This window comes from Sander lucioperca, chromosome 7 (genome assembly GCF_008315115.2).
Source record: "Sander lucioperca isolate FBNREF2018 chromosome 7, SLUC_FBN_1.2, whole genome shotgun sequence".
Taxonomy (NCBI): Eukaryota; Metazoa; Chordata; class Actinopteri; order Perciformes; family Percidae; genus Sander; species Sander lucioperca.
In genome coordinates, this window is record NC_050179.1 from 18,307,511 (window position 1) to 18,330,640 (window position 23,130).

At 39.9% G+C, this 23,130-nt stretch overlaps 1 protein-coding gene across 16 annotated transcripts in view; it reads left to right on the forward strand.

Moving 5' to 3' along the window:
• The window catches only part of LOC116060310 (unconventional myosin-IXAa-like), a 156,805-nt gene that overhangs the window by 58,971 nt on the left and 74,704 nt on the right, over window positions 1-23,130 (forward strand). For 14 of the 16 annotated variants that reach the window (XM_036003269.1, XM_036003270.1, XM_036003267.1 and 11 more), the window contains exons 3-6: window positions 11,230-11,324; window positions 11,956-12,018; window positions 15,061-15,160; window positions 18,517-18,570. In XM_036003269.1, coding sequence (XP_035859162.1) covers window positions 11,230-11,324; window positions 11,956-12,018; window positions 15,061-15,160; window positions 18,517-18,570 — 312 coding nt within the window. The remainder of the gene's footprint in view (window positions 1-11,229; window positions 11,325-11,955; window positions 12,019-15,060; window positions 15,161-18,516; window positions 18,571-23,130) is intronic. The other 2 variants (XM_036003273.1, XM_036003274.1) reach the window with 1 other exon arrangement.

Genomic DNA, 23,130 nt, shown 5'->3' on the forward strand with positions numbered 1-23,130 from the left:
AACAGAAAGCCCATAAAATAAAGCATAAAAAGTGGGAACGTACGTAACCACAATGTTTCGGTGTTAACGATGACCCTGGATCAGAGGAGACAAATTCATTCATTGGCTCATTCATTAAAGCAATAGTTCAACATTTTGGGAAATATGCTTATTTGTTTTCTTGCCAAGACTGAGATGAAAAGATGGAAAACTCTCTCATATCTGTACGATGAATACAAAGCTACAGACAGTAGCTGGTTAGCTTAGCTCAGCATAGAGACAGGAAACAAGGGCAAACGGCTAACCTGTTTCTATCAAGGTGACATCAAGACTTCAGGAAGTCTAGTCTAGTGCAAATAGCATTTTACGATTAATAATGCATCATGTTCTCTTGAATAAATTCTCGTAAAAGGAGTAGATGTTTCATTGTACTAAAATTTTAGAAAATCCCCATGTGCATCTCTTTCTACCTTTTGCTTTCTGTCTCTCCTTGGTCCTCGTCTTCGTCTTTTTCCTCCTCCTCCTTGATCCCTTCCTTTCTCAGTTTTCCCCCCTCCATCTCCCTTCTCCTTCTTCTACCTCTTTCCACTTCTTACGTCTCCCTTTATTTCTCTTTATCTGTCCTCTTTCTCTTCCCTCTCTCTTTATCTCCCCCTACCTCCTTCCCTCCCTCTCTGCACCTCCTCACCGACAGTGGTAGAGGGCCTGTTGACAGTCCTGTCCAGTGGAAGGAGGCTTTTATTGGGCCTCTGTGTTCAATCCTTCCTGAGGCCAATGGGATCCAGATGTGGCCCAGCACTGTAGTGACAGCAGCCATTTATGGAGCGAGAGAGAAAATGTGTGCGGTTGTGTTATTGTGTGTGAGAGAACGATGTGAGTTGTCGTCTTCTCAACACGTGTACAGATGTGTTTGGCTGCGTGGGACTTGCATTTAACAAGCTGGGGACATGAACTGGCCTCAGCTCCCCATAGTGCCTTTGAGCAAGACAGTGAAGAGGCGATTCACTGTGAGATGTTTTAAAGGTGTGTGTGTGTGTGTGTGTGTGTGTGGATCTTTGTGAAGAATAATTAGAGTTTTAGACCTTGAGGCTGAGACATTGACATTTGGAAAGTGAGGACATTTTTTACATTCCTCACATCTTCAAAGAGCTGTTTGGGGTTTAAGACTTGGTTTTTGGGTTAAGGTTAGAATTAGTTTCAGTGGCGTGTGGTCCATGATGCATACCACATAACCACAAATTCAATTGGGGACCTTTGTTGCATGCCATGCCCTGTCTCTCCCCCATGTTCCCTGTCTGTCTCTATAGTTTAGTATAAAATAAAGACAAAAGAAAAATGTCAAAGTCAAACTGAAATTTGAATTTTGTAAATCCGATGCCGCTGCTGATTTTGTACATACTCTTCCATATTTATTTATTTTTAATAAGAGAATACAACATTTTCTGCTTTTACTGCCGGTAGAAGATGTGTGTCAGTAAGGGTCCTCATAAGTACAGAAGATTTGTGTGTGTGTGTGTGTCATATATTACTCTGTGTCTGTGTCTTCCTGGACTCGTGTGTGTGTGTGTGTGTGTGTGTGTGTGTGTGTGTGTGTGTGTGTGTGTGTGTGTGTGTGTGTGTGTGTGTGTGTGTGTGTGTGTGTGTGTGTGTGTGTGTGTGTGTGTGTGTGTGTGTGCGTGCGTGCGTGCGTGCGTGCGTGCGTGCGTGCGTGCGTGCGTGCGTGCGCACGTGTTGTACTGCAGAGGTGTGTCCTTGCATTTGTGTGAATGAAGTAATGGGCCCCTGTTGAAAGGATGACCCTGACATAGCTACAACAGACAAGAATGAAGAGCTGCTGATGACTAATGCTGTACAATCATGCAGGCACATCCTGTATATGTACAGAAACACTGTTCTTCAGACATACAGAAAGCCCTCTTTAGCCTCTTTCTGAATGTGCAGTATATGCAGAGCGACTATACTGTCTTTGTACAGTTTGTTCTATTTGGAAAGTGCCAATATTTCCTCTGGAGCCAAGACAAATTACTACTTGTGTATATTCTACTTTTTCATGCAAAATCATGTGAGCTTGGATACAAATCAATTTGCTCACATATGTTCTTTAACTAATTTGATGTTATTTCTCTCCAAAGTGTATTAAATATTTCGTTGTACTGGAACTCAAGTACAACCTCATATTCAGAACGTGTCTGGTATTCCCTTTTAGCGAATCCACAGGCCAATATCAGCTCGTTGCCCAGTTTTAAACCTTCTTGTGGTCAGGGCAATAAATACTGAACATTTACTCAACTGGATGATAGTCGCAGAGCAGGGTTTTTCCACGTCAAGCACCAGTCATTAGGCTGTGACATGAACTGCTTCCTCTCACTACATGAAACAAACCTTCGTCCTAGTGTGTCGCCTAATAGCAGAGCACTATTAGCCATAACTACACCCACATGGAGAGCAACGAGGACGCAGGTTCTTCGGAAATCTGAAACCAAAGAGCGTCAACTCTGGCTGGGATCAAAATGATTATGACATTATACTTAATATACAGTATATTTACCATCAATCCCTTATTTAGGATCAACATTAGTTGTCCATTAAGGGGAAATGTAGTTGCAGAAAGAGAGAGACACTTATTAAAAGTACATGATAATGCACCATAAACTACAACAACATGGACCATTTATATACAATAACAATTAAAGCGAGCAGGCAGACAGCAACTCAAAGCGATCAATTAAATATTACCTCATTCGGGGAAAATGTGACGTTCCTGTACAGGAATAAGTTACAAAAGAGAGTCTCCTGGCTGTAGCTTCATATTTAGCGTACAGGCATGAAGGTTGTATCAGTCTTCTCATCTTACTCTTGTCAAGAAAGAAAATAAGCATAAATGTCAAATTGTTCCCCTAAATCTGGAGTTTAGTGCTGAGAAAATAAGAATATTTGCACATATGGCTTCAACTTTTTCCTACAGTTTTAAAAGGCAGATAAGCATCCTTGTACCGATGTAGCTAGTAAACAACAGGAGAAATCATTTTGTGTTTGTGTATGTTTAAGTGACTATACTGAATGTTCAGCCAGTAGAGGTAAGTTACTGTTTAAAAAGGAAATAATAAGGTAATGGTCTTTTACAAAAGCCTGGAGGAAGGAAGGAAGTGATTGATGTTGACTCATAGATATAAGTCAATTTTAGCTTGAATGTGTGCATATTTCCAGGCCATATCCAAATACTGAATTTAATTTCTGTGTTTCTCCGTCACCCAAACTATCTCGACTCCTTTCCACACATGGCTGTTACGAGGAGGCCCCTTCAGTGTGACCTGTCAGGATTACGTAACCTTGCTCGTCCTTGTTCTCACCTCCTTTTCTTTCCCTTCTTTCCCTTTTTCCTAGAAAGGAGGGCCCATCCCATATGTCTCAAGTAAAGGATAGAAAAGAACCAGAGAAAGAGAGCGAGGGGGGGAATGAGTCCGGGGAGTGACACAGTAATGGGAAAAGAGAAAGTTAAAAGCAAGTCATAAAGACAAGACTTTATTAGCTTTTTTCACATTATTTAGGATCCTTGATTTCGCAGACACAGCCCTCTTGTGCATTTTGTCAAGAGGTCTGGGTCATTTGTAGTACTTTGTCTCTTGGAGTAGGCTAGGTGGGGGTTTAGTGAAGGGGTGCCTTTTATTTATTTTTTATTTTGTTGCAAAACCCTTGCTACAGTTTAGCCACAAAAGATTTTTCAGAATTGGCTATTAGGTAGTTTAATAAAAGTACAGTGATGTTTCACTTATTTTTTTCTTTGACTAAAACTCATAAACACATATTACATCTCATAACAATCCTACAATTAACTGATTATTAGCAGTAAAAACTATGTCTACCAGTGTAGTTTTATATATTGATGTATCTTTATTTTAGTAAGTAAATTAATCAATTAACTGATAAAAAAAAACAAATCGTTTACTTACAGCATCAATGCTTTGTCTGGTTTTGTATCATTGTGATAAAATAAACCATTTAAAGACATCAACTTTGTCTTTGTGAACTTCTGATGGGCATTTTTCAATCCATAATGAAAATAATTGTCATTTGCAGTCCTAGCTTAGGGCCTGGCTGAATGGCATTTTGGCAGTGATGAAAGCACAAAACCATCTTTCCTTCCTCCCTCTTCCTGCAGAAGATCGAGCATTTCAACCTCCAGTTACTGTATGAGTCAACCTCCCAGCTGTTTGTGACAAACACCAGTTAGTCCAGTTAATGATGGCTTTTGAGCATCCAGACGCACGTGATCGCAGTTTACAAACTCACTCTCAAACAGATTAAGGAGGCAACGCACTTGAGCTGAATGCAAATACACACAAACACACACACACACACACACACACACACACACACACACACACACACACTCCACACACTCACACAACGTTGTCATTTGTCGCATTTTATGAATGTTACAGCTTACTGTAATATGAAGCTCTTCAGCACCTGCTTTCCTGCTGGCGTGTGTGTTTTCAAGCCTGACCGCACACCTAGAGGAAAAACTGCCACTAACTCACACACACTCACACTAAACACACACACACACACACACGCTCTGTTTTCCCAGCATGCCTTGTGAAGCCAATCTGCACCTGCTCGCGGAGGAATGCGATGTGATGTCATCTTGCTGGGAGCTCCTGTGAATGTGGAAGTTAAAAAAAAACGAACTTTGGGTCTAAAAGCAGACTCAGACGGCCCTCTGGGGAAATCTACACAGCATGAAATCATTCTGAAAGATTGTTTTAAAGGCATTTCTGCTGCTCCAGATGTTGTTTAACAGCGAGTGCATCTCAAAGATGGTACAACATGAGTGGCATTGACATCTCTCTGGCCCTGTATGTTTTTAGTCTTGCTATCTTTCTCAGTTCACCTGAACTCAGGTTTGCCTCCAAAACCAAGTATACTCTGACTCCAGTAACGTGTAGAGTTTTTTCTTGATGAGTGTTGCTTGTTTTAGCATAAAAGGGCAAACAATGAACCGAGACAAAAGCAAACGCATTAAATCACGACAGCCTAGATTAGATTAGATTCCACTTTATAGTCCTTGTACACAGAGCCAGTACAACTAAATGCAGTTTAGCATCTTAACTGTGATATATACAAAACAAACAAAACAATACACAAAAAGAACATTGCAAATGAATGCAGTTATGTCAGTAATATACAGTAAGTATGTTATGTATGTAAGTATAAACAGAAACCAGTAAATAGTACGTACAGCAGAATAGATCTGGTTGTGTTATATAAAGAGGTAAACCCTTTATACTGTAGGCAACCCTTAAAGATTAAACTCTCCAGCTTTTCAAAAGATACAATTTGAGGAAGGTCAGTAAATTAAAAGAAATAACGTAATCTTGTGTAGCAAAAATGTTTTTGTTTTTTTCTTCATCTTCGATCATTTTTCCAATCATGATCCGACGCCTGATTTATTTATCCCAACCCGTAGCTTGAGAACCACCTCATCAGGTCATACTTTCATCATCACATACTGTAAGTAGTATTAGGTAACTGAAACTGTCAATTATTGAAAGCTGGCATTGAATCTGTGGTTTTGTAATCGTGTTTTCTTCATCTTTGACCAGGTAGTTCCTGATGTAAATCATAATTTAGAACTTTTTATTTTTTTTTATTTTGGCTGCTTGTCTTTAGAAAACATTAAAGAATTCCATTTAAAGAAAAAAGAGTTTTCTAGAAAGCATGTATATTCTTCGAGCAAGGTATTTAAAAAACATTTTTAAATAGTTTTGCTATTACTACATAAACGTAGGTATTTTTTCAGCACTAGTGTCAAAAACATCAACCGAGAAGAAGGCTGTCAGCCAATAAGGTAGATAACTAGGCAGTTTGGGCAGTCTTAGCCTCCACATCCCTCTGTGACTGTGACTGTCTCTGTCTGTATTTTCATCACACAGTAATGGGCAGAGAAACACTGAAGAGCAGCCGTCTGCTTTAATGGCCCAGTGAAAGCCTTTGAGTAAAAGGACAGGGCAGAAACACGCTGCACGTTGCAGTAAATCCCTTGAATTCTTTTTGGAAAGTAGTCTTGAATAATTTCCCCCCTAATTTGACAAATGTTTCCTCTCTCTTTCTGGTACTGATTTGTTGTAACAAAACAGCTTTCACAGTTTTTGTACGAAGCCCTAATTGTATGACACTTAAAGTCATGATTCTAGACAACTCTGTCTGTGTGTATGAGGATTTTCTAGTCGCCATATTGCTGTTTTACCGGTGATGAAGCTGTCAAAAGCACAGTTTGGCATGCGTATCAGCAGTGTAACTTGGCAGTCGACTCCTGTCATCTTACAGTTGTTTAATGAAGCAGTAAATGGGGGTTAGTGTCTCTCACCAAGAGTTTATGTGTCTATGTAAGTGACGGCATTTACTGTATCTGCTAGCTAAATCTTTCAGCGTGTGGTATAAGCTTGACTGGCACACTGCGTACAGACTGTGTAGCTGTGCTTCTGTGCACTGCTGCCTGGATCCCCCCCAGGCTGGATGCAGAGCGCTGGTTTCTGGTTAAATTTGGGGGGGAAACAGGGTTTCAAGCGGAGGAAGAAGGCTGAACACGACTTCTGCCCACCTGCTGGTTTAAAAGCAAAATGAACATGCGGCAATTAAAACAAAAATAACCTACTGCTTGGAACTGCCCCGGCCAAACACAATACCGTCTCTGCAGCAAGTAAAGATCATGGGCAGTGTGTTCTAATGTGTACTGCTAAGATTCACAGTGCAGTGAGTAATAGATATGTCTGTGTCATGTTAAATTAATGAATGAACTGTCACTCAACATAGTATACACTAAAGTCAAGCAAGGTTGGCCACTTTCAACTACTTTTGTGGTGGTTGGTGGAAATGCAGATTTCAACTATGGACAGTTTCATAAGGACATTTTTCTCCAGCTGAAAATATTTTTTCATGAAAATTGTAGACCATAAATTCTGTGGATTTTCTTTTGTAGCTCTTTTGTATTGGGCACTGATTCTGAGAAGAGTTGAATTTTAAATGCTTTATTTTAAATGCTGTGAGCATCACACATTAAATTCCATTCACCTACAAAAAACCTGGACAAGAAAAAACATGATAGATACCACGAGAGGCTTTTGAGAAAATAGTCGTTTTAATAGTAATTTGGGTGAACTGGCCCTTTAAATAGCCTGGGAGGAGAGAGTATGCAGTGTATTTGAGGAGGGGGGGGGGAGCATGAAGCATGAAGTCCCACAACACAATAATATCCCAAATAATTAATATAGATCACCCCAAATAAAGGGGTGAAATAAAACATTACCAAACAACCCACTGAAGTCAAGGATATTAGAATACTGGTGGCCATATTTACATTACCCAGCAAACAGTTGGTCTGATCAATAAGGGGCCAGTCTACCAAAAACATAGTCTATATCCTATATTGTTTGTGTTGGAATTCTAAAACTCCGGTGGATTTGTGAGGACTATGGTTAACTGCTCCTCAGATCTCTGCTGGGTAAATCCAGACAGCTAGCTAGACTATCTGTCCAATCTGAGTTTTCTGTTGCAGGACAAAAACAACTTTTGAACGTCCACATGTTCCACTAAAACAAGTTCCTTCCTGAGGCTATTTGGCAGTGGCACCGTGGCTTTTCCAGCGCTTAGCGCCGCCCATGACGATTGTGATTGGTTCAAAGAAATGCCAATAAACCAGAGCACGTTTTTCTCCCATCGAGGCATGCTGTGTGGACTAGCCAGACCCTCCTCCGCAGCGCTGTGGAGGAAGGTCTGGCAAAGTGAGACTACCAAAAACATGATGTGGGCTGTAAGTCTCCCCCAGGTCCCCCACATAAAGTCAATTGCCTCCTTATATATCCATATTCACAAAAAGCGTCCTGCTGAAAGAAGCAGTCACCTTCACCTTCATCAGAGCGCTGCAGCCAGCATCAATAATTTCAACCACTCAGAATTACATAGAAGAAACTAGCACATGGAAGCTAGCCCAGCAGTGTTGTTGGCAAGTCTCCACTTGTTTTTCATAATCTAGGTCACCAAATGGTTTTTCAGAGTGTTAAGGGAAACTCTGCTGTACTGTTGAAAAAGACAAAGCAATAGAGAGAGAGAGAGAGAGAGAGAAACACCGGGTTATTAGCATTAGTATTTGAGCTGATTTGAGCAACTGCTTTGAAGAAAGTCTTGACATGCTAATTAACAGGCTAGCTCTCATCTTGTCCCCTGAACACTTAACACCCTAAATCCTATTCTGAAATAGCAGCACCACTGCTCACTTCCTCTGAGGCTGAGGAGCCGGGCTTTTCTGCAGCGGTGGAGGAAACAAATGGCTAACGTAATGTGACAGCGTGGAAGAGCCCTCAGGGGCAAAGTCGGTGAATAAGCATACATTAGCATACAGTATGGAGCCAGTGTTGGGCTTAGACATAGAGATACACACATACAGTATACAGAGCAGGATTAAGCCTTGGGGTCAGCACATCAACATTAAAATCTAACATATGGCCGGTTTAGCGCTGTGTCTTTGATTTGTGTAAGTGGACGATGTGGCGAGCTGTTTTTAACACACTTAAGTTGGTTATTTCTGGACTGCATATGGCACCACAGGCTATGCAGTGAAGGCTGGGGTTAATTCAGTTTGTATTGAGTCACGTTGAATTTCAAATTCAAATTAAGTCTATGGGAACAGCAAATGTATCCAGTCAGTGTTCCTTGTTCTTGGATGTTTCCTTCAAGGCTGCATGTTGTTTTTTTTTTTTTATAAAGGGAACAAACATGGAGTCACATTTTGCTACAGTATGTTTATTTCCGTCATTAATTTAGACCAAGATCCTAACAAAGCCAAGCATTGTGTTAAAGCATTAGTTAGTTTTGGAGAATAGAAAAATGGACGACGCATTTCTGTACATGTATGTGTAGAAAATAGAGTCAAAAATAATAACTTACGTTTCTTTATGTGTTAAACAAGTTAAGTACATTTAGACGAAAAAACACCTTCAGAATAGACTTGACTGAATTGTATCTGGGCACCAAGGAAACAATATGATTCAGCAAAAATCTGAATATTAATTACATGACTATATCAGGTATTATAGCCTTTGTTACCCAGTAATTACCTTGAACCTGACCCTGTTTCGCTCCAAATAAGACAGACAGACACACACACACACACACACACACACACACACACACACACACACACACACACACACACACCAAAGAGCAATCACTGATTCACAGTGTGTGTTTTCCTGTGCTGTGGTCACAGCAGGCGTTGACCATGAAGCAGAGTTCACCACTAAATCATCCAGACAGTGCCGCCTCACTCATTAATCTCTGTCTCACACACACACATACAGAAAGCACAGACACAAACTACACACAGCAGGCCGCATGCATCCACACACATGTCACACATGCATGAATTATAAGCTCAAACAGTACATACATCTTCCTGCACTCACACACAAACATACCCAGTGTATTTCTCTTGCCAGCAGTGGTTTGATTGCCATTGACAGTTTCCATTAGAGCTGGTGCTCATTTCACACAATCATTTCAGGAAGTGGATTTTCCTCTAAAACTCAAAACTGGAAACATTTTGCCACAAAACGGCTCTTATTTCCAGTAGATTATTGAGGATGAAAGAGCTATCATTATCAAGTAAATTGCAGTTTCGATTTACATTTTGGATTGAGGGAATTGAGGGAGATCTCGCTGCCAGTCCACTCTTCTTCTGTGGTTGATTATGTGTCTCAACCCATGGACTTTTCTTTATAAAGGCTCAATGGGGATCTGGTGGAGAGAAAAAAAAAGATGGATGGATTTTACGCAGACAATAAGTATAGTTTGTATGGTGTTGTAGGGAAGGAGAAACACTGAGGGAGAAAAAGATGAACTGTAAAACAGTTGGATTGGTTGTTTAATTCCTTTATTCTTTGCTCTGATTGGCTTATTAAATGTGTGTCAGGTCCGTGGCGTTGGGGGAGATTTTGAATGAATCATCACAGAGATCAAAGCCTGATTCAGGAGGATTTTACTTGTATTAAACAGTGTTATTCCAGAGCTGTAGTAATTACCCAGCAACCTCAATTACCTAATGCCCACGCCTCTCCCCCCTCTCCCCCACCTTCTGCTGGTCATTTATCATAACTCCAAAATACTGATTGCATAAGCCTGAAGTTTCACCCCTGCTTCTGTGAGCTGTAGTGCTGAAATAGAAAATATGTTTCTCTAATGTCTCACGCCTTTCCTGCTTTCTTTCTCATGTTTCTCATCATCTTCTTTCACTTTATCACATTTTTTAATTTCTGTCTTTCCTATCATCTCCTTTTCCTCATCTAATTTTTCATTTGTTTTTCATCTTTTATCCCATCCTCATTTCCTTTCTTGTCATCTTTTGTTTTGTCTTCTCTTCGCTGCAGTCCTTCTTCATTCCTTTTATCAACCTTCATTGCCTCTCCTCCCACTTTTTTCTTTCTTCTTTAGCCTGTTCGCTTTCTCCTCAAAGTCTCCATTTTTTCTTATTTGTCTATCCACTTCTTTTGCATCTCCTCTCCTCTCCTCTCCTCTCCTCTCCTCTCCTCTTCTCTCCTCTCCTTGTTTCCTCTCTTCTCACTAACCAGCTCCACTGGGGCCCATGAGACACCCAATAACAACATGAATGAGTCCTCCAGGGGCCTCTAATGATGGAGTGTGTGTGTGTGTGTGTGTGTGTGTGTGTGTGTGTGTGTGCGTGTGTGCGTGCGCAGTGTGTGCGCAGTGTGTGTGTGTAGAATTGCCCACAAACTCCCACGAGTAGTGACTGTGTCTGTTTTCAGTTCTGCAGTGTGTTTGCCTTTAAAGGAATTTGGCAGTTTAGTGCATGGTTGATGTGTGTGTGTGTGTGTGTGTGTGTGTGTGTGTGTGTGTGTGTGTGTGTGTCTCTTGTTGGCCCCTTCCTGAGCCTCATGACCTCTGTTACAGTTCTGTGATTGGTAGCTCCCTCAACTCCTTACACATTTTTTCACTTTGGATCAGAGTTCAGTTCCCATCATAAAGTCTGCCTTATGATGAATCTTGCCTCTAGAAATAGAGCATTTTTAAGACCCTGTAGACTTGAAACCCTTCTTTATGTGCTATAACTTGTTAATAAGCAGTTTTTCCTTCTGTTTCACTACTGTACATAAAGGATGAAAGGAGAACAACACACACCTGTACCTGTCAGTTATCACCTGTCTACATGCTGATATGTTTCCATTTTCTCCTCAGGCCTTTGGGAACGCTAAGACGGCCCACAACAACAACTCCAGCCGCTTCGGCAAGTTCATCCAGGTCAACTACCAGGAGAGTGGCACGGTCAGAGGGTGAGAGAGACACACACACACACACACACACACACACACACACACACACACACACACACACACACACACACACACACACACACACACACAAATAAAACACATGCATGCATGAGTCACACATTTACAAATGCTGTTTGGTAGAGTTGTAACATTCAATCACTTACAAATGGTGATTTAACTATTGCTTAATACGTTATCATCTAATAATTTGGTTAAAAAACCTGCTGATTAATATCATTTATGTGTTGTGTTTTGCCACCCTATGTTACAGTATCTAATCTATCTGTGATACCTCAGTTAACAATATGATTAAACATAGATTGTTAATTTATAACTGCTATTCATAGTACTTCATTTCCTCATGTAAGAAAGGAAACAGAATTAATCAGTGATTAGGATATCTCCAGACAGTAGTTAATAAGTTTAATTTCACAAATTATTAAAAATGCATAGCATTTGATAACTAATAACCCCTTTAGTCTGTTTTTATGTCCTCTTCTCTGCAGTTTTCCTGTTTCTTAATATATTCAATTACATGAATCAGAAACTCAACCTTCTTCCCTGTATGTTGGTAACTTAACATCAGCTTATTTTATTTTATTATGTGCCTGTGTGTATGTTTGATTCTCAGAGCCTATGTGGAGAAGTACCTGCTGGAGAAATCCCGTCTGGTTTACCAAGAGCACAATGAGAGGTGAGTGGAGACACAGGAAGTAGAGATCAGACTGACAGCAGGGAATGTGGATGATACCTCTGAATATATTAGACTGTGTACTGATCATCACTGGGACATCGCTGACAGATTTTGCATTGACATATTGTCATCTACACTAACCACAGTGTTTGATCAGGTTATTGTCAATTAGTTAACACATTTCTAAAATGCTCACATGCTAAGGTTTGTCCCAGGCTCCCCCGTATGTCATAATTTGGTTAAAGATATCACCTGGGAATTCATCAGCATTAATTTGGATTATTGCATGCAATCTCTCATTTGTTTAACCTTGACTCTGGTGCATAATCAGCTGCCCACTTTTGAATTTCTACCCACTTTTTGAAAAGTGATCAACTTAAGATCATGTTAATAACATCTTCAGAAAGCCATTTTGGATGTCTGTGGAATAAAAAATCCACCTGAAAATCAGTTTAAACCAATCTGCTCCTTTACAAAATTCCAAGTTTTTTCAGTAGAAATCTCTAAAAGCTGAAAATAATGAAACTTAAGGAAGAGTGGTTCAGCCATAAATAAGAAAGAAGGAGAAAAATTAGAAACACTGAAAGCCAAATTGACACTTGTTTGAGAGATAATATGTCAAAATCCATATCTCTGCACGGATGTGTTCTTTGTCTAAGAAACTCAATACTAAAATTGGTTTCATTTCCTCTGCGAGCTGAGGATAAATATCGGGTATCCTCTGCCCTTTGCTTTCTAAGTTAACACTGCAAACTATCAGGTTTCCTTCAAGTTTGGTCATTTATGCACACAGGACATGATTGTTTATTAATACTAATTATACATCAAAACAATATTGTGAGAATGAGAAAATATATTTTCAGATATTTCTTAGAAATCAGTTATGTGTCCAGTTTAGTGTAACAGAAACACTGTCTGTTCTCACAGACACGCGCACACACACACACACACACACACACACACACACACACACACACACACACACACACACACACACACACACACACACATATACACACTCACACTCACACTGTACATAAACACATGCATAGGAATTTCCACCTGTGCCCACATCCCTTAAATTTTTTCTCTCAACACACACCGTCTCTTATCGACTGGCTCTGTCCCTGTATCGCTCCTCTCTCCCAGGCAGCAATATAAAAACTAAAATCACAGGGCCCAGCAGCATAATAGCTTTGCGAGGGAAGGAAAAAAACAATGTAAAACCCTTCACCGGTCATCTAATCCCTCTAACCCCGAATGGCCCGGGTTTTCTATTTCATCCTGATGACAGGCCCTGGCGGCCATATTGATAGGGTAGAAACTAAAGACAGGACCCCCCCAGTCGGCTCAGACCTGAAGCTGAGAGGTGGGGGAGCAGGCGGGCTGATGATGAACTGCAAACAATCTTAAATCTTAACTCCAGTCTCATGACAGGTTGCCTCTGTACGACCTCAGAGTAAACTAATAAAAACTAGCTGAGCTTTCCAGGGATGCTGTCAGGCTTTATGACTTTGATAGGACTCGGTGGAAGTGAAGGGCTGTTACTGTATTCAGCAACCGTGGTATCTGTTATTAAGTTATTAGTAGTATTGTTTTAGGTATTACAGTAGTTTGTTCATATATTGCGTTATTAGCTTCACTACCTGTGGATCATTAACAGTAGCAGTCGTAGCTATAGGGCTGGTTAGCATACTGGAAATCTACCAATTCTATTAAGAGTCACCAGCCTAATTTTGTTTTATGTGAGCTGTCCAGGTTTTCAGAAAAAAGAAAATAATACCCCAAACATGTTAAAGGAATAATTCGGCAATTTGGGAAATGTATTAATTCAATTTTCTTGCCAAGAGTTAGATGAAAGGATTGATAAAACGTTCTCATCTGTGCGATAAATATGACCACCAGCTGCAGGCAAGTTTAGCTCAGCACAAATAATGGAAGCAGGGGGGCACAGCTAGCATGGCTCTATTGGTAGTTGTAAAACACTGCCTAAAGTCAAGCCATGTAAGTCAAGGCAGGTCAGCACAAATCTTTTTAGGGTCAGGGGCACTGGTTTTAGTTTTGCATCCTTGTCGGTAATGGCTGTGTTCAGGGGAAATAACGAGTGCCCTTTGCCCTGAAAAGACTGTAATCATCAAGAAACCTGATCTGCATGTGTCAATGTTGGGGTTTACTTTTTGTGGCTTATGCTAGCCAGCAAGCTAGGCAGCTTTTTTGGTAGCTCATTCAATGGTCATTGCTAGTAAATGTTCATTAAGAGTTATGTTTTAGTGTTTATTTAATTTATTATTTACCTACATGTTTGTGGTAGATGGAGATACATCTCCACAAGGATTACGTAACATCGGCTTTCATTTGTCATGATAGAAGACATTACCTCAAAGATAATTTGAGGTCTTATTGCGCAGCCCAAAGCGTCTGTATCAACAGCAGAAACAGTGTCAGTTATGAAAAAAATAATAAAACTCGTAATAGAAGTATTATTTAGTAGCATAATAACATTAAAGCAGTACTCGTACTACATGTCAGTTTCAATTAAAAAAACATCCTTCTACCCATCCGCCAATTACAGATCGGGATTCTTTAATATCCTCTCTGAACTTTTTAACTTTCCACCACTCCATCGGTCACTAAGGTTGCCTGTACAGAAAAGTGAAGCTTGTTTCCAGCTGTATTAGAATTACGTCTCGGTGTGTTGACCTTTGTCACAGAGGCACAGCTCCTTACCTCCAGCCCACACGCCACACTGCTACTTTGAATGACTTGAAACGTGAGCCCGTCAGTCGAAAGGTGTGACTTATTTGTTACATGCTGCAGGTTTAGGTTGTGAAATAGCCTGCAGATGGAAAATGTTTCCCTGTGCTCTACTCCAAAGCTTTGAATGGAGTCTCCTCCCCCAAGCGTCATCTCAGCGGAGCGCAGTGGTGTGAAAGTTCACCTCTGAGAGAATTTAAAATGATTCAAGAAATCAATACATGAAAGGTGTTTTTTTGCTGTAGAATCCTACCCTCTAACTTGTCATGTGTATGTGTGTGTCTGTAGGAACTACCATGTTTTCTACTACCTGTTGGCCGGAGCCAGTGAAGAAGAGAGGAAGTCCTTCCACCTGCTCAAACCTGAGGAATACCACTACCTCAACCAGGTCCGCACACACACACCAATGCAGAGAACACAGAATATTTTTTTAAGATTATTTTTTGGCCATTTTGGGCCTTTATTTTTATAGGACAGCTGAAGACATGAAAGGGGAGCGAGAAGGGGAATGACATAGAGCAAAGGGTCGCAGGTCGGAGTAGAACACGCGGCCGCTGCATCGAGGAGTAAACCTCTATATATGGACGCGCGCTTTACCAACTGAGCTACCCAGGCACCCAGAACACAGAATTTAGTGCATATAAAATTACAAATAGACAAAGTCCACATGGATTTATTTATGCCATATGCAATAATAATGTCTCAAAATATGCCACAAAGTCAGAATAAAGCACAAAGAAAAAAAAGACACTGATGTTATAATTGCTTGTCTTGACACCAATGATCCAGTGTGGTGGCATGTGTCATTTATCAGCACTTACAAATGACGATAAACAATCACTTATTGAATCAAAAGCCATTTCATGTCAGCAAGTTTTAGGGCAAAAATTACAATTTGTATGGGAATACAAATATTTTAAGAGATCTAATTTGTAATGTGTAGGAAACCATGTGCCTCATCGTGACCTTTAGTTAATTTTGGTCTCATATTTAAATTTAAACTTAACAAATTTATTCAGATTAAGACTTTAAGATCTTTTTATTCAAACAAGTGTTTTTTTTCCTTGTGAAGAAAGGCAGACTACCTGCACAAGACTCGTACAACAGATCTGGACCACTTGTAGATTTTGTGCGCACCTAAGAGAAAATTCTAAATGCCAGGAAATTGCTCAATGCCACAACTTATCTGAAATCACCCATACATGCCACATAAAATGAATGAGTACATGTTTTTATCATGAGGCCCAGTGTGATGTTTCAATTTCACTGTGCTACGAAGAATTCATTTGAGTTGGTAATAACCATTTTCTCTCTTCACAAATGGGGAACATTCATCCCAAATGCAAGAAAAGATTGTTATTATTGAAAAATGAAGCTTCGAGGCACCGTGTAGAGAGATTGATGGAGACTATGAAGATGATGATAGAAAATGTCAGCATCTCTCTTCCCTCCTTGTCTCTCTGTTGGATCTTATTTACTCATTTATCATAACTGGATCACTTCTTAATGCTCTGAAGTGTTGAATGCATCAGCCCCAAAATAATTTCAACCCTGTGTGTGTGTGTGTGTGTGTGTGTGTGTGTGTGTGTGTGTGCACGCGCGTGCGTGCGTGTGTGTGTGTGTGTGTGTGTGTGTGTGTGTGTGTGTGGCTGGATGTGTTTACGTGCTTGTGTACATGCCAAAAGCCCCCATATGTGCGCATCGTTTGCAGTACAGCTGTGTTCGTTGGCAGCAGATGTGTGAGGATTCATATTTTCTCTTTCTATGGCAGTACACTGGGGAGGCAACAAAAAACCCTCCTTTGTTCATCTCTTTTGGCTACCCAAAAAAGTAACAGTTTTTTCCCCCCTCCCCTAATCCCCACCATAACAACATATCTCTCCTCCTCCTCCCCTCCCCCCCCCCCCCATCCTCATCTTCTGCTGCCTGTTACTATGCAGCTCTGTTTCCATGGCAACTGCAATACTCTGGAGTTAATCTGCCGCTGACTTGGTCTTGTGCAGAGGGCGCCAACGGTCGCGCGTGTTTGTGTGCACACACACTTGTCTAAGCGTGTATGCACACGCAGCAAGCCCACTGTTTGTCAGGCACACACACACACACACACACACACACACACACACACACACTCCTGACACACATTGTGTCACAGAGGATCAAAAATTATTATCCATTTTTATCTCTCTTCTCTCTCAGAGATAGATTTTGTTGTCTGTGGTTCATCTTTCTCTGTGTCTATCTGCCTGTCAGTCTCTCATTTACTCAAGTACTGCAGTCCTTCAAACATCTATAATTTTATAATAATGTAAATGAGAATGTGAAAAGAATAGTACAATGTCAAAGGAATCGCTCATTGTAATGAACCGACAGAGAATTATCACACTCGGCTTTACGGAGCTTTCTAGCAAATTTCAGCTCATTAGCTGGCTGGTCCACAACTTTACTATTTTGATTCTTATAGCGCTGGTTTCAGTGGAAAAAGCTTTTAAAGCCAACTGTACACTACCTGTTCACAACCAAACAGCAGACAAATTTGCCAACTAGCTGGTGAACAAAGTAGAACACTTGTTAGCAAAAGAGCCAGATATTTCCCTCAGAAGTGGGTAGAGACCAAAAACAGGGATAGAAGAGAGTGAATATTGGACTGGTGGCCACAAACATGATTTAAAATGAATGCTGATGTTGCTTTTTTATCTGCTTGATGTGTAAATATGCCCTATCATATAAGCAGCGGCAGTACAACAGATTGGGATAACATTAGCAGTAACTTAATAGGAAACAGTAAGGCTGATAACAATGAGAAAATAATTGGGCTGAATTTTATGCATAATTTCCTGTGAGTCCCTCATACTAAACTCCAGCTTGGCAATGGTGGACTCCACCACTCCTACCAATAAAAAGTACTTTATAGAGAAGTATTAAAAGAATGTTCATACATTTTGAGGTGCTTGCACTTTACTTGAGTGCTTGAATGTTATGTTACTTCTACTTCAGAGGGGAATATTGTATTTTTTACTCCACTACATTTATTTGACAGCTCCACTTACTAGTTTGCACAAAACACACAATCAACTTATAAAATATGACACATTGTTACAAATTAAACTACCTAGTACAGTATAAAAAGAAAGTTCAAATTTGCTCCAGCTCGACCAGCTAAAACAGTAAAATGCTACTTCCACATAGTAATTATCCAATAATATAATACAACAATATAGCTTTCACTGATAATACTTCTGTACTTTTACTTAAGTACGATTTTGAGGATAATTTGTAACTTGTAATTGATTATTTTTACATTGTAATGCTACTTTTACTTGAGTAAGATACCTGAATACTTAAAAAAGTCAGTAATGGCATCGCTAAGATAGTTTTCACCCACTGATTGAGACTGTGCACTTTCTGAAATTTAAACCAGTTGTATCCTCCACCATCCCTGATCATGGATTCAATTATTGCAGCTCTGGAGAGTGTGTGTGTGTGTGTGTGTGTGTGTGTGTGTGTGTGTGTGTGTGTGTGTGTGTGTGTGTGTGTGTGTGTGTGTGTGTGTGTGTGTGTGTGTGTGTGTGTGTGTGTGTGTGTGTGTGTGTGTGTGTGTGTGTGTGTGTGTGTGTGTGTGTGTGTGAGGATTAGTATTTTTTCCCCCACATAATAACAGCATGTGTCATCTTTCTCAGTCCCTTTAAGTGTGCGTATTATTGTGTGTAATTCCTGCCTTCTTAACCCGCTCTGCCTTGCTTCCAGATGACAAAGAAATCGCACAAACTCCACTGGGACAATTACTATGAGAGTGATCTGGTCAGTATCATGTGGATGACAAGTTGTTTGTGTACGTCTGTGCTCATTGGGTGTGTCGTGGTTCTCTGGGTTTTTTGATGCCAGTCTTGGTTTCTTTCTCTCTCGACGGAGGCGACCTGAACTGACCTCAGCTGGTCGAGCTTGATAATGAAAAGGATTAAAGGGATACCTTTAATGTAATGACTTTACTGTATTTGTCTCAAGACATTTGTGTACTTTTGAAGATCTCACACATTTAGTCTATAATAATCTCATTTAAAGTGAGGTATTTGACACTGAAAAACTGTTGATAGCAAAATGAACTAATAGGTAACCCTAACCCTAACCCAAAGTTCCTTGTTTTAAAAATGATATCAGAGACATCTCCTTTGTAAGTTTAGGGAACTTTTATTTTAGAAGAAATGGGGCTCTTAAATTCTTAATTTCTTTTTTGCATCCATGGAACATGACTGTATAGATTAACCAAATAAAACTCAAACATAAAGGAATCCCTTTAATCTAATATTTGGCTGTGGGTGCTTTTGCTGTTGGGAGATTGCGTGATGACGTCAAACCTGGAAACCGCCATCTTTAAAGGGAAGGTTCAGGATTTATACCTTCACTGCTGCATTTATATTTCTTATGTGACACACCCTTTAACACTGCAGGATAATAGTTGTAGAGTACAAAAATGTATGCATTTTGAACAGTTAAATGATAATAGCAACATCCAATAGCACACTGCTAAATTTAAGGGACGAACATGAAATATATAGAGGTTTACTGTATATATAAATGTGTTTTTCTCATGCAGACACTGACAGTTGCAGAGAAATCAATTAACCATTTCTGATTTTAAGAAATTAATCTTTCTTTGCATTTCTATTGTAAGTCAGTGGGGATTTAATAGTAACTGTTTTTCTCCAATACTAATACAGATATTTGAGAACACTAAAAACAAAAACAAGGGCCGTCAAACTTTGTTATTAAAAGTTATAATCTCTCCCCCCCCCCCTCGTGTTTTTCTAGTTGAATACTTTTATTGTGAAAGAGCAGCAGTAAGAAACGTTAGTTTTGCATTAGCAGTAATTTAATACAGCTATTATAAGGGTGTATGAGAGAGAACAGTAGATCAATAAGATAAAATTACAAATACTAGATTACACTTGTGAGTCGATATGTAACATAATCCAGCACGGGAATGGTGGGCCCCGCCACTAACAATGAAAATGACTATATAAAGAGGTAATTAAAGAATGTAAATACATTAAACTGCCATTGCTGGAAGAAAAAAGGCTGACCATTAATAGTATCTACAACAAGGTTTAATTCATGAACATTTTCAGATTCAGATCAACTTTATTATCCCACACAGGGAAATGTATTTGGTCCAGTGCTCCAGACACCATAAAGTCCACATTAAAAACAACAAAATAGCAAACACAGTAAGACCACAACATCATCATAATTAGACCCATTTGATGACATTGAGACGGAATGAACAATAAAGTCAAATAAAAACAGTCAATCTACAACAGTAAAATCAAATCTGATATAAAAGTGCAAAAGTGACCAGCTAAGAGACCTTTTGATTAAGATGCATGTTATACAGGCTGAACGCTTGAGGAATAAAAGTATTCTTGTATCTACATGTTTTGATTTTATTATTAAAAGAACGTCTTTTAACTTCATGTTATCTATCAGTATTTACGTCACCTAACCCCGTTTGGTTGGGTTAAACGGTAAAACATTGTAAATCAGTGAACAAACAAACAAACGATGTTGCCGCATGCGCAGGCGCCTTCATACGGATTATAGCTTAAATATTTCGACAAGAATATGTACAGGGAAAACTAATTTTGCAGCTAGACGATAACTTGTATTATCAAAAGACGATAAAGATCAGATGGCAGCAAATTCTGTTAGTTAACTTTCCTAAACTGTAATCAACCAGGATCTAAGATTCAAGTCACACCAGCCATTTTTTCTAGTTACCTAGTTCCCATTTCTTTAAAGAATCATTCCTTACGTGCTGTTCGTTCTGTGAGACGGTTTTAATAGTGATGAATAGGCTTCACATCCTGAAACTTCCCTCCTGATGTGTGTGGTCTATTTTGTGTATGTGTGTGTTTGCCGTTTCACCGGTCTTTGAGCCTGCCACTGTCTTGCCAGTCTCCACCTGAAGTGAGTAATGTTTGGTCAGTGGGATGTGTTGCGTGTGGTTAAGGGATTCAGTATCTCCTAATAGGAGATTATGTTAACTTTGACTTTTCCGGCGAGCAAACACTTGACATGAGTCGGTTTGTATATATGCGCCTTTTATATACACTCTTTTTCTTTGTTTTAAGTACTTATGTCCTGCTTCACATTCATACAGTTAAAGGAGTACTTTGCCAAAAATCTGTCTTTTGAATATGAACTAGTCCCCTCCTGTATGCTTGAAAAGGGGCTCTAAAAGTTTTACAATAGATTCCAATGGTAACCCAGAATCATCATAAAAAATTGTCTATGGATATTTCTCAAATCCCTCCTGCAGAACAATCTCTAGGAGTAGCATATTAAGCAATTTGTAGACAAAGTGAAGATTGTTTGGAACATACTGAACATGTAGAGCAACGCTGGAGGAGTGTATTATGCTACAGGAATGATTTGAGAAGTTCCTTTGGAAATTTTGAGTATGTTTTCATTCATGTTTTTATCTGGCACAGCCTATGCGGGGTTAATATCTGATAGTCAAAAGAGAGATTTTGAGTCAACTGTCCTTTGAAAAGAATACCTCAGCATTTTAATGAACTTTTTTTGCTTTCTTTCCCAGAGTGAGATGAGAAAATTGACATTAATGCGTGAGTCAGGATGTGTTTAACTTAGCTTAGCAGATAGACAGCTAGCCTGGTTCAGTCTAAAGTAAAAAACTACTAACAACTCTAGCGCTGCCTTATTCACACACTTTATTTAGTTTGTCTACTAATACATAAGCAAAAATGTAACAAAGACCATTTACTATTTTCTGTCTCCTATCTTCTTATCTCACTCTTGCAAAGGAAAAGAAAAAAGTGTATTTCCCAAAATGTTGAACTATTCCTTTAACTTGACTGACTACGTCTCTCTCTCTGTACTGCGTTTTCCCTCAGCTCCTCTCTCTCATTTTATTTCCTTACACAACCGTCCCGTCTCACTGTTTGCTGACACTGTCTCCCTCAAGGGTCAGTCAATGACCTCATCAGTCTGTGACCCCAGTGTCCAAGGAGATGATGTCACTGTCTTGACACACACACACACACACACACACACACACACACACACACACACACACACACAGATAGAGAAAGCTCAGCAGCTCTTGACAGCTGTCTAAGTGTCTGAACAGCCCTTTGGGCCTTTTTAACCCTTGACCTCCACCATTGGTCAATATGCGGGGCACCCAGTGCTTCAAACAGTGACGTGTACAGATTCCAGATGTAACGTCTGGAGCCGAAAATAGAAAATAAACCAATGTGATTTTATAAAAAAAAATTAAGTATTTGACTAAAGATCCCAAAGACCAAACATTTTCTGGATGTTTGCATTTGATATGTGCAGTCGGGTGTTTAGTTCTGGGCTGCTGTGGGTTTTTGCATTTTGTGCCTGTTTGGTTGTCTATGGTTTTTGGTCATGTGGAATGTCTAGTGATGGGGTGGCATGCTGCTTTTGGCGCAAAATCTACCCAGTGTCTTGACAACATAAGTCATGAATAAGTCATGGTAAGTAACAGGAAAGCCTCAACTGGATGCACATAACTTTTAACTGGATCCTTGAGCGATCTGTTAAAAAGCTCCATGCTCCGTGCTGCGTTAGTGAGCTGGGCTTCTGACTTGACTCAATTTGGTGTAAGCCTGCCCCAGGAGTGTTGCAACTGGCATAACATTGCAATTTTAAGTTGTGAGTGAGAAAAGATTCTTTGTTTAAAATAAGTATGAAGAACAGATTGTTTCTTAATCATCCCTTTGCTGCACTCAAGAAATACCAATAGCTAAGGTTTTGGTTTTCGACCAAAGTATTCCCTCTCAACTGGCCAAAATTGATCTCTTTATTTTCTCAACTTCCTTCAACATATCACATTGTGCTGCTTGGCGCTGAGGTCTAACATACCCGGCAATTTGAAAACTAGCTTTTCCCGGGTCTCGCCATAGATCGAGAAGCCTCAAAACCCTTTTGTTGCAATTGGAGAAGCTCGCTGGAGAAATACGTCAATTGTTGCCTCTGCAGTTCTGAGCCAAAGGAAAACAATGGAGAGGCAGAGGATTGTTGAATGTTAAAGCGTAGAAAAGGCAATCCAGAGTTTGGATTATGGGTTCCTGTGTCTTCTCTCGCTGGCCGGTCACTGTGGTATGTGCTAATTACAGCCTGAGAGAGGCTCGCTGCCGGAGCAGAGACATGCTGACCGACCGGATGGCCTGAAGACACACATGCATATTGCACACAGTCGCTGTACACATCCACATCCTCGCTCTCTCCCTTTGCTATCACCATATGATATAGGTGTCTCACAGTTAGTGGTGTGCGATACTGCAAAATGTGGTATCGATCCGATACCAAGTAAAT